This window comes from Homarus americanus, unplaced genomic scaffold, assembly GCF_018991925.1.
Source record: "Homarus americanus isolate GMGI-L3 unplaced genomic scaffold, GMGI_Hamer_2.0 scaffold25483, whole genome shotgun sequence".
NCBI lineage: Eukaryota > Metazoa > Arthropoda > Malacostraca > Decapoda > Nephropidae > Homarus > Homarus americanus.
The window spans coordinates 323955-336989 of record NW_024726235.1 but is presented as its reverse complement, the minus strand read 5'-3'; the positions used below and the strand labels follow the sequence as shown (position 1 = coordinate 336989).

At 41.4% G+C, this 13035-nt stretch overlaps 1 protein-coding gene across 1 annotated transcript; it reads left to right on the top strand.

The window, feature by feature from the left end:
* On the top strand, nucleotides 1–10583 carry LOC121865388. The gene is made up of 6 exons (XM_042364728.1): nucleotides 1–325; nucleotides 5532–5843; nucleotides 6495–6751; nucleotides 7346–7484; nucleotides 7936–8057; nucleotides 8543–10583. The coding sequence occupies exons 1-6, from the start codon at nucleotides 253–255 to the stop codon at nucleotides 9095–9097; spliced, it is 1458 nt and encodes a 485-aa protein (XP_042220662.1). The 5' UTR covers nucleotides 1–252; the 3' UTR covers nucleotides 9098–10583.
* The last annotated feature ends 2452 nt before the right edge of the window (nucleotides 10584–13035 follow it).

Genomic DNA, 13035 nt, shown 5'->3' with positions numbered 1-13035 from the left:
GATAAAAGGACCAGTTAGTGAGCGGCCAGGCGAGGTAGCGTAAGCACTCATCGCGCGTCTCTTCCTCACTGTTGCTCATAGTTGGAGTCCTCAGCCTAGCCTTGCACCACAGACTCTGTGGCTTGGACTGTTCATTTATTATCCAAAACCACCAAAAATCATTCACAATATCAGCTTCAGAGAAGTGGTCCTACTGTACACAGGGCCAACCGTGGTGTAAACCTACAAAGATCGAGTGCCTCAAGAAGCAACATGAGCAGCAGCGTCACAGTGTTGCTGACGGTCGCCTTTGCCAGCTTTATCAGCGCCTTGGATTTTCAGGATGGTAAGATAGTTATCTCTCGTTACCAAGGACAGCAGTCGATCCTTAAATCCGTAAATGGTTAATATAAGTTAGATGATAAGATTGTGACCTCACTAGGGGAAAGGTCACGGCAGGGTTAGCTCCCGAGGGATAATTATCAGATATGGCCAGTGCTATGTGCGGTCTTGGGTATGTGAGTTTGTTGACCAAACTGGAGTGGTCCATGGAAGAATTGGCGAGGGCCAAGGAAGAAATTGAGAGGGCCACATTGGAGAACCTGAAATTAAAGGAAGAGCTGGCGAGGTTAAAAGGGGAGGCTGGACAGGGAAAGCCAGTGTCTGACGAAAACTCAAGCGAGTGGAAGGTTGTGAGTAGTGGGAAGACGAAGCTGGTGGTGAAGAAGTACAACAAGTATACGACAACAACGACAACAACAGCTAAGTGTACCAACTCGTTCAGTCCCTTGATAGACGAATTGGACGTTAGTACAGTCAGGGACAGGGATGACAAGGAAGGTATAAAAACTTTAATTGTTGGTGACTCACAGGTAAGGTACATGGACAGGGCCTTTTGTGGTAAAAACAAAAATAGGATGAGGGTGTATTTGCCAGGAGCTGGGGTGGGGGATATAATTGACAGGATGGACAATATCTTGTCTGGTAATGGGAAAAAACCCATTATCTGCCTCAGTGCAGGAGGCAATGATATTGGACGGTGTAGGAGCGAGGAGCTTCTTGATAAGTTCAAGGCAGCTATAGATCGTATTAGGTCTAAGGGAGGGATCCCTATCATATGCCGTGTCCTGCCTAGAAGGAGAGTTGGCAGTGAATGGTTGTCAAGGGCGGTTGGTGTCAACGACCGTCTTGACAGATATTGCAAGTCAATATCTGTCCCATTCATTGACAACTGGGACAACTTCTACGGCAGAAGGGACCTTTATGCTAGGGATGGGGTGCACCTGTCTCGGGATGGGGTGGCAACCCTGGCTGGGTCTCTAGAGGGGGCAGTTCAAAGGATATCGAAGTCTTTAAACTGCTAGGGGAACATATGGGCACGGGGGTGGGGGAAACTGCAGTGGGAGCGGGTAAACAAAGTAAAAGATTACAGGGAAATAGTGTTAGGAATGATGACAAAACTAAATTAAACAGGGAGTTTAAAACTAAACGCGGTAAAGGGAGGACTCAGAACACGACTAACTTAAATGTCTACTATGCGAACAGTAGAAGTATGAGAAACAAAATGGATGATATTAGGGCCTTGGTATGTACCGAAAAAATCGATATAATAGCATTCACTGAAACATGGATCAACCTAGACTCACGTGAGTTGCCGGTCGAATACCAAATTGCGGGTTACAAATTGTTCCATACCGATAGGCAAACCAGGAAAGGAGGCGGAGTAGCAATCTATGTTAGGGATAATCTGAAGTGTGAAATAAATAAGGAAATAAAAACTGAGCGGAATACAGAAACAATTTGGATAGAATTAAGCGACGGTAGGGAAAAATTAATCACAGGAGTAATATATAGACCTCCCAATCTTGATAGAGTCAATGAGCGACTTATCTGGGATGAAATGCGCAGGGCTTCCATACACAACAAAGTCTGTATAGTAGGCGACTTTAACCTTGGCCAAATAGATTGGACTGACCTTACGGGTAACTCAGAATCAGAGGATTTTCTCGAGACGATCCAGGACTGTTTCCTAAGTCAACATATAACCGAACCCACACGGGGTAATAATATACTCGATTTAGTTCTGTCGAACAGAGAAAACCTCATTAGCAATGTCGAGGTAGGCAACGAACTTGCAAACAGCGATCACAAAGAAATTCGATTCCAGTTAGATTTTCAGGGCAGACGTAAGGAAAATTCCACTAAAGTACCAGATTTCAGAAGGGCAAACTTTGACAGTTTAAAGAGGCAGCTGAGAGAGGGGGTGTCGCGCTTGGCTGTGAACCTGACAGATGACTCCGACCTGATAACGACATCTGAGACTGCCGAGTTCCACGGCAATTTGAATAATGAGTTACTTAATGCACAAAGGCAGAACATACCATACAAAAAACTCAGATCAGACAACAATGACCCAAAATGGATAAATAATTATTTAAAGAACATCATTGGCCATAGGAAGGCTATAGGTAGAAGGATAAAGTGTGGCGAAATTTACCTCCAGGATTATTATAAGATATTGGCAAGTAGGGTTAAAACCGAGATAAGGAAAGCCAAGAGGAATAATGAGGTTAGGATAGCAAGGGAGGCGAAGACAAACCCCAAAGGATTCTACCAAATGTATCAAACTAAAACACAAGAAAAGATTGGACCAATACGGTCAGATACCGGCGAGCTCACTGATAACGACGGAGAAATGAGCAATAATTTGAATAAATATTTTTCAACAGTTTTCACCACCGAAAATTTAAACATGATACCCGAGGCACCGACTCTATTCAGAGATAGTGAAGAAAACAAATTAAGCGAGATAGTAGTGACTAGTAACGATGTTAGTAAGCAAATAGACAAACTAAAGCCTAATAAGTCACCTAGTCCCGATGAGATATTTGCCAGAGTATTAAAGGAATGTAAGGAAGAGCTTAGTATGCCCTTAGCAAAGTTGTTTAACATGTCCTTAAAAACAGGTGTAGTACCAGAATCCTGGAGGATAGCGAATGTAATACCGATTTTCAAGAAGGGGGATAGATCACTATCCTCTAACTACCGCCCAATCAGTCTAACATCAATAGTAGGCAAATTACTGGAAGCAATCATTTCAAACTCTATTCGAAATCACCTGGAGAAGCACCGATTGATCAATGATTCCCAGCATGGCTTCACAAGCGGACGTTCTTGTCTAACTAATCTATTAACACTCTTTTCATCAGCTTTCGAATCGGTGGACGAGGGGCACAATTATGATGTGGTATATCTCGACTTTAGCAAAGCCCTCGACAGAGTCCCCCACGAAAGACTAATTAGAAAGGTAGAAGCTCATGGTATCAAAGGTAACATCCTTAAATGGATTAGAGCGTGGTTACAGGACAGGAAAAAGCGAGTGAGCATTAACGGCACTAAGTCCCATTGGAGCAACGTCACAAGTGGAGTTCCCCAAGGCTCAGTACTTGGACCATTATTATTTATTATATACATAAACGACATAGATATCGGCATAGACAGCAACATAAGTAAATTTGCTGATGACACTAAAATAGGACGTGTTATTAAATCTGACGAGGACTCAGCAAATCTACAGGAAGATCTAAGCAAATTTTTCGAATGGTCTGAAAAGTGGCAGATGAAATTCGACGTGGACAAATGTAAAGTACTCAGCATAGGAGATGTAAACAGGGAAACCAGATACCAGATGAACAACGATGCCATAGAGAAATCCGACTGCGAGAGAGATTTAGGAGTAATGATAAGTAGGAACCTTAAGCCAAGTAAACAATGTGTTTTTGCTCGTAACAAGGCTAATAAAGTACTTGGGTTCATACAAAGGAGTGTTAGTTACAAGACTAGCGAGGTCATCCTAAAACTGTATCTTGCTCTTGTGAGACCACACCTTGATTATGCAGTTCAGTTCTGGTCACAGTATTACAGAATGGATATAGAATCATTGGAAAGAATTCAGAGGAGAATGACAAGATTAATCCCGGGCATTAGGTACCTTGAGCATAGAGACAGGTTAAAGCATCTTAATTTGCACTCCCTCGAGAGACGTAGAGCGAGGGGCGACCTGATAGAGGTGTATAAGTGGAAGTCAGGGCTAAACAAAGGGGACATTACAAAGGTACTCAAACTATCCAACCAGGAGCGAACTCATAACAATGGTTTTAAATTAGACAAATTTAGATTTAGGCGTGAAATAGGTAAACACTGGTTTGGAAACAGAGTAGTGGATGAATGGAACAAGTTACCAAATATCATCATTAACTCGAATATGCTGAATAGCTTCAAACATAGGTTGGATGCTTATATGAGCAATAGGGGTTCTGTGTAAACGGGACTGCCCAGTATGGGCCAATAGGCTGCAGTTTCCTCCATTCTTATGTTCTTATGTTCTTATTAAGGTACAAAAAATTTTGTCAAAGTGTTTATATTCCATGGTACACTGCACAGCTTGTTGCATGCCTGAAGGAAATAACAATACTGTCTAACTGTGTGATCCTTTGGTCGTATAGGAAAACCACTTAGCCTATATCATATCTGAGAATAGTCGTCACTTTTTGGGAGAAGAGAAACACTTATTCTTTGCTGCCTCTTAACTACGGCTGCTCAACAAGTGTGGAGCGGACAAAGAGGGCGATCCTGTACACTTTGCACTGGTCTATGCAATATGGGGTGCGGCTACTAGTGCGCTAGATAAAAGACACGTTGGAATAAATTGTAAACATGAACATACATAAAACACCAACTCAAGTGTTTCTGCCGCTCATGATCTGGTAGAAGGAATTAGATAATTATATATTCTTGAATATCCACAGACGGCATATCTCACTTGTTGGAGAATCTGTATTACTGAATTAATAGAGTCTAAGCCAGGATACTTAATCAGTCCAAATAATGGATGTGTCTTGGGGAAAATACCAGTGTGTGTGTGTAATACAGCTACTGTACGCTACTGATTGATGCCAGGATTACTTCTCTCGTCCCAATATAAGGCCATGCACGAGTGTTATGAACCCCTGATTTTCCTCGGTTTGTGTGGTAAATAAAATTTTTGTTGCACGGTTGAAGAAATACCTCCGCTAAAGCCTATGTTTGCTGCTTCTTACACAATTTCATGGAAGGTTTATCTGAGTGATTGTCCACGAACACCACGAGCACCTGTACTATACTAAAGAAAATTACTTTCTCGCACCTGTCACGCGTTACACCGTGTGACCCGCCACGACTGCAACAGTTCATGTCGGCCAGATTTGAAAGTCTTAAACGTATACTATACTGTGTTGCTGATTCTAAGCCATGCTGAAGAGTAAATCCTAGTAACTATACGTTATATTCTGTTAAAAACTAAATTATCTCTACTAAAATCACACACACACACACACACACACACATACACACACACACACACACACACACACACACACACACACACACACACACAGGTAAATGAACTTTAAACCCCAGCCACCACTGACCTTGACCCCCGAGTGAGTGTTGCCCTACTATAATCTTCCCTTGACCACCTCTGACCTTTGATTCATAACCTTGGTCTCTTGAAGGTTGTACGGTTCACCGTGGTATGGAACAGACCGTCCTGGGGTCATCCCTGAACCTGATGTTGGCTGAGCCCTTGGACAAGAATCTATGGGTGACAGTGACAAGAAATGGGAAAAATTTTACGCTGGGGTTGCCAAAGGAGAAAGCCTTCAGTGGACAGGAAAAATGGACGCAGGCGAAGCTACAGGTGTTCCCCAAGCTCGAGCTGTTTTTGGCGGGGCAACTAGTGGCGAGTGGGCCAGACATACCCCACCCCCGCCAACCTCTCTACCTTGTCATGGCAAACGTACAATTTATGACCGACTGTCCACAAGGTGTGTTACTATCTATCTCTCCTGTTGGCATTACTTTTAATAGCCTGGACGCTGATTCCAAAGGTTCGTACAATGAATAGTCCTTATAACTGAAGAGGTAAGAATGGTCATAACTGGTTGATTAAGCTAAAGGAAAAATAAAAATCCTCCAAAGTAACTATATACAATAAAGACTACTTTATATAGACGCGTTTACTCAGTACCACGTAGAGATAAAATTTAGGGAATCTTTTGGTCAGTATATAGTAACAGTTGGCCAGTGAACATACCTAGAGTCTCAGTTTAAGTAAACCATTTAAGCAATTCCTTGATTAAACATCTTCAGTTACAAGCAATATTCATCGTACGAATTTTTGTGAATCCGATTCTTGACTTAACTTTAATATTTTCCCTTCGTAAAAATGAACCTTGATTTATTTATAGAGAGTTCTCCATCTCTGGAGCAGGTTCAGATACATTCAGGAGCCGGTGCATGCCCAGTACTTGCTAACAGTGTGTAACAGAGACGTGACCGACCGCCCACTTGGGTGATCGCTCACGTCGAATAGCACATCAGTACAGTATTTCCATGGATTTTAACATGCTAACTTTTATTATTACAGTTTTATTACTATATTATTATTTTTGTTGTTAACTTGTCGCTTGTGTCAGGTCAATCCATATGGAACCTAACAGTCAACGACGATCCGGTCGAGTTCCGGCTAGAAAAAGATGAGAATTTCACAATCCTGGCGACGGAAGCGGCGCCCTTGCTGCTGAACATCAACCAGAATGATATGAGCCTGTGTATGAACGAAGAGGGTACACCTCTTCTCAAGATGTCCACAGACGGGTGTGGTGATCTCGGTCTGCTGCCTGGCGTTCATCTTCACCTGAACTTAAAGCTCACTACCAATGACCAATATAAGGTGACGCATTTTGTGACACGTATATATACATTACACTCTGTCTCAGAAAATGTATACACACTGTTTTGCAAATTCTCATGAAAATCACGCGAATGCTTGTATTACAACAGCATTACTGTGCGAGGTCTCCCACACGTGAGGACAATGTTGTTATATCACAAGCATTCACAGGAATGGGTATCAAACGGAACGGGCTCCATACAGTGCATTTTCTTTGCCATTAGTATATTTGTTGCGAATCAAAGCGCATCCATCATGAAATCAAAAGCGTATAATTGTTTATTTACATAAAACATTCATAAAAAGGTAGTTTTAATTCAACGATGCATAAGTCTGCCCCCCAATCTAACGTAACATTTTTCAATCTAACAAAGTAAAATTTAACCTAAATTAACCATCCCACCCTCATCCATCCTGACCTTACCCCAAACACCAAAGCCTATAAGACATTCTATTGCCTAAGGTATTTTACTTTTACTTTTACTTACTTTTATCCTCTTCATCACTGATCGGCTCGTTAGCTGTCTCATAGCCCACCCTGTCCAAACCCACCCGTCTCCTCACTCCAGCTAACCTATCCACTTCTGTCTCAAGATCATCGGTAATGGCTTCACACTAAAGAGCCCGGTAAGGATAAACTATGGCTCCAACATCAGGATGGAGGTGAAGGAAAACATGACGGGCAGTATATACGTGGCCCACCCCTTGCCCACCGACCCCAAACACACATCAAGTAAGTGACCCATGCGTCTCCTACCCCCCTCCCTCACACACACAGGTTTTCCCTACACTACTGCATAGTCTTACTGCTAGTGGCTTTTTGTATTTCGTATTAACAGTTTGTGTCGACTATACTTTTGTGGTACATAAATTATAATCTTAGCCTTTACTTGTGTTTTAACCCTAAATAGCTAAGCACAGAAGGCATTAATAGTGTGTCTATACTGTACAGCCAAAATTTACGTGCGTTGTGTGAGCTGTGAATCAAGAATCTAAACCTTATACCAGAGGTCACCTTAGATTTTCACAGTTGACATGACTAAATCAGACTAATGTTGTTTGACCACACTGACACACTAATTAAGTCTCATACAATTTTAACCCCTGATATAACCCTGAACATATCACATATACTGGGATGGTTTCTTTTTCTGTAATTACCTGAGTTGCTTTGTTATTAACAGCGCCAGTGTCGTTGATAGTGGTGGTGTTATCTGCTGTTTTGTCGGTGGTGGGAGTGCTGCTAGTGCTGAGCATCGTCGTCATTGTGTTGCTGGTGCGCTTTATGGTGTCTAGCTCGGCGCCGGTAAGTCACTCATCCTTATTTCCTTATCTGTCTAATCTGTATAAAGGTTCACACTGATTGCTGTGTAAGCAAAGTTGTGCTAAAAAATTAAAGTGAGAACGTCAATATGAATGTGAAACGAGGGAAATTGACCGGGTTCTTCAAACGTCACTGGATAGAGAAGGGTGAGGGTCAAGGGCATTTAGAGGGACACAAGTGATCTGTGAGTGAGTGCACGCAATAAATTTGGATTTTTTTTTTAATGTTTACGTGACTTTTCCCATAAAAAACCTGGAAAACCACATTTCCACCAAAATTTGTCAAAACAATTAAAAAAAATACCAGGCAAGTAAATGTCAACTCACTTACCTAGGACACGTCAACGTACCTTAACATATTCTCACGATAATTGTGGGTGTGTGTGTGCATGTGTGCATGATGGAAGGAGGTCCTCCTTGGTATGATCATATAAGTGAATTCGCTCAACTATCAATTTTATATTTCAGACATGGCTGCAAAATCAGATGTTCCCTGCGAAAAACGGTCTACCGGAAAGGCAAGAGGGTAATGGCCCTCGGATTCTGCAGTCGTCCACAAAAAGTAATGGTCCTCAGGAACAGCAAGGTGGTGATCCTTGGGCCCTGCACAGGGAGAAGCACCAGTCTATAATACCGCCTCAGCCGCCACGTCGCCAAAACTTCACCTCACCCCCAGCACATGCCGACGAACTTGATTACGTGACTGCCAAGGAAGTGAAACCCGTGGAGGTGGAAATCCTGAAGCATGAAAAATTTTTCCAAGGCAACATATCCCATAATCCAGAGTCTTCTTTGCATTCTTCAGCTTCCCGTCAATGTTCTAGTGATGCTTCTCATTCCCTGGCCTCCCGAAAGCAATCTTCAAACACTACTGACACCACCTACCCCAACGAGGAAGATTATGTCAATATACGACTAGCACCCATGGGGCAAAGATTAGCAGAGTCCTGCACCTATGATACTGTTGAGAACATCGCCACAAGCGATTATAACTACTGTGACATGAACGCCTTTCATAGATAAAAGCCCCATCCTGAGAAATTCCATACGGTTAGGACATCTAGCAGAGGACGTAGTGTCAGCTAGGAGCATTCTGTTGAGCTGCCTGGAATAATACATTGAGCTATGAGCTTAACGTGCAGCGAAATGCTCATCCTAGGGTTGTGGTTTTAAATTTATTTGTTTTGCTTTCGTTGAAATATGTTTCTAATATAGATTAAATGTTAGGCATCATCTTCATATCAGTAGTCGTCAACAGAAGTATACCCTTTACCTGAATATGTAGGCATGTTGTATATTTACGGATTGCTATGCTCAAATTGTCATTGTATTTTGTCTTCACCAATTTTCTGTTTTGACCAACGTATACTGTCTATGTTTCATTAAGCTGTATGATCTGTTAAAAGATAACATTATGGATATGATTCCTCGGGACAAATGGAAACAGACCCAGAGAGATAACTTTATTCCTAACATTTCGTCACGAAGGACTTTAACAAAGTTATCTGGTCTGTGTTTCCTTAATACGCCCAAGTGTCTGCTTTTTTAAAATAGGTTAAAGTATACCGTGTGTGAAATGGCACAATTAACGTTAAGATAGTGGGCATTGTGAAAAATGAAGTGCTTCCCTGTTTGAAGTACTGTCATCCTATCTGGTCTCCGAGATATGCTAGAGACTGTCAATAGACTGAGGACGTCCAAAAGAGGGCCCTCAAACTGGTGCCTACACTCCGGCACCTCAGGTACCCAGAGAGACTCGAGTGCCCGCAGTTGCATAGCTTGCTTTATACCATAGATGGGCAAGGGGTAATTTAATAGAAATTCATAAGCACCTCGAGTGCTCACACCTTCAACAAGAGGATGCCCGCCCTACTAGATTAAAGAATCCACAAGTTCAGAAAATTGCCAGGGCAATCATTTTTGGGGAGTGGGAGTTGTGAACTCTTGCAATAGTCTGTCAGTGTGTTGTGATGGCACCAAGTGTGAGTTCATTTCAGGTTCAAACACATTCTGGAACAAGTACTTGCCAACAGTGCGTAACAGAGCCGTGGCTGACCGCCCAAGCGGTTAACAGGTGGCGAAGAGGATAAAGTGAAGTTAAGGCTAAGCACACTGCTGTCCAGCTTTTCAGGGCGACCAGAGTGGAAAGTTCTCGGTGTATTTTTCTCTGTTGCTTTCTCATGTCTCTGGATGCAGGCGTGCCGACCATTTCCTCCTCCAGGGCTGGCCGTGGATAGTGTAACAGCGAGTCTGCGACCAATGAAAATTACAGCCATGTACATTGAAAATCAAAGTGACTGTGTATATTGAAAATCGGTGATTGAACCCTGAACATTACAGTGACGGTTTACAGTGAATTAACTGTGTAAGGTCCCCAGTAGGAACACCATTTTCATTACTGTGTATTTTGTAGTGTGACTAGGAATGACTGTGAGTGAATTATTACTATATAAATCTTGAGAAAATTTGAGGAAATAAATTATCTAGGTTTGTAAACTTTTGATCTCTATTATTTTCTTCATTTACCTTGATTCCTGTAATAATTCTAGAACTGACCCAAACCCTATGCGAGGTCTGATAATTACTGAATAAACACAATAATTGTGCGGCAAGAACTGAACCTTGGTGACGGGAAATTTTCCCAGTCAAAGAATAAAATAAAAATAACCTTTTAAATCCGTTAGCTATGACAATAACCATTAGACCTTAGTTATTAACAATATATATAGACAGAGCTGCAGCTTAGAATTCCTCCAGCAGGCTTCAGAGATTGTACCTAATTCTGCATCGTCTCATGGAAAATTTCTTTTAGAAATGTAAAAGCTGTTCTGATACGTTTGTGTTCTGGGAGAACTATGTTTCAGATTTCTCACAACTCTTCTTTGATGACATAGCCTCAAAACGGGATGACAACATGTCCATGGAAATCGATCCATTTGCCGAGATGATTCCCCTTGACTTTCCGCGTGGCCATGTGAAATATGCACGATGGGGTTGCATTGACGTTGACGTCGCCGAAGTAAGACTTCTTAAAGAGGAGAAACCAGAAGTGTACCAAGCTCTATTTTAGGGCCACGGTGCCGTGTACAGGGCTGGGCGACCCTTTAACACAGTTTGACAAAACATAACCAATGAACATTCCCTTAACAAAGACTATAGGAAGCATTGGCACCTTTGCACTGGGGGTGAAGCACTTTAAATATATTACTTGATTGCACATTTAAAGGCAGCGGCAACGACTAGAACAAAACAAGTTAAACAACTGATTGGACTTCATCATACAGATAGTCGAGACTAACGTACATTAACTTGACATTTAACCAGCTATAACATTAACAGAATATAAAACTAACCTAACATAGCCTTAATCAAAACCTTACCTGACATAGCCTTAACCTAACCAAACCAATTACAGTATAGGGTTCCGTCATGGTTTATTTCACCTGAAGAGTAGACAGCCAAGATTATTTCACCTGAAGATTAGGAATCCCACCTTATTTCACCTGATGATTAGACAAGCTAACCTAACCTTACCTAAACTAACCTAACCTAACGTAACCTAACCTTACCTAAACTAACCTAACCTAACGTAACCTAACCTTACCTAAACTAACCTAACCTAACGTAACCTAACCTTACCTAAACTAACCTAACCTAACCCCACAGATCGCGTTAGGGTGTTTAATAATGTAATTGGGTGAAATAAGCTGGTGTCTAATCTTCAGGTAATCCAATTAAACAAACAAAGATAAATGAAAAAATATATAGAAGCCTTGTATTTTTATCCCACACTAAACTCAACCTAACATAACATTTTCTTTGGAGATGTGAAGCAAGTTTTTTGTGACAGTTTTAATCTTGGGTGAAAGTACAAAACAAACTGATGATGCTATTTTTTCCAGAAGTTGCTAGAAATAAAGTTAAGTAGTTTTAACACAAGGTAAAGGTAAAGGATTTGAATTTGTACAGTTTGTTTTTGTGGCTTTCAGTGAAACAAATCTACAGATACTGAACATCTTTTCTGTTAAAATGGTGGTTTTATAATTATGTGTGTCTTATTGGGTGGGATCCTGTATAGAAATTTCATATTTGCAGCTATAGTGTACCTTATTATATGTATATACAGTATTCCATTACTTATATCTGTTTTATATAATTTGCATGATAGTGTTAAATAATTATTATGTTTACAATTTAAAAGTTTGAAGTTCAAAATAAAAGATTTGCTACTGGAATGCATTTGCAACATTGATTGTACTGTATATAACCATTATTATTATTATTATTATTATTATTATTATTATTATTATTATTATTATTATTATTATTAAACTTGTTTGCTTGCTCTATTCACTTCAAGTACAGTACTTTTTTCATATATTATACAGTACTTTGCTGAAAGTGGCTGCGTTACCAATGTTTCCAGGGCGTAACAGAGACGTGACCGATCGCCCAAGCGGCTAACGAGACGATCAGTGGTGAAGAGGATAAAAGTAAAAGTACATTGTGAAATACTTTACTTTTTACTTTTATCCTCTTCACCACTGATCGTCTCGTTAGCCGCTTGGGTGGTCGGTCACGTCTCTGTTACACACTGTTGGCAAGTACTGGGCATGCACCGGCTCCTGAATGTACCTGAACATGCTCCAGTGTTGGTCAAGTCTGGTCTTGAAAGAGCTCACACTCGGTGCCGTCACAACACTTTCTGGTAGATTGTTCCAAGAGTTCACAACTCTCTCTCCGAAAAAGATTGCCCTCACAGTTTTCTGGACCTGCGACTTCTTCAATCTTGAGCTGTGACCCCTTGTGGGGTGAGCGTCCGCCAGCTCCAAGTAAGGACACTCGACTGGGTAGTGCCCCTTGAGATGCTTATACACCTCAATTAGGTGTTTAAGCTAGGCAAGTTCAGGCGCTCCAATCTCTCAGGGTAGTTGAGGTGCCGAAGTGCGGGTACCAGTCTG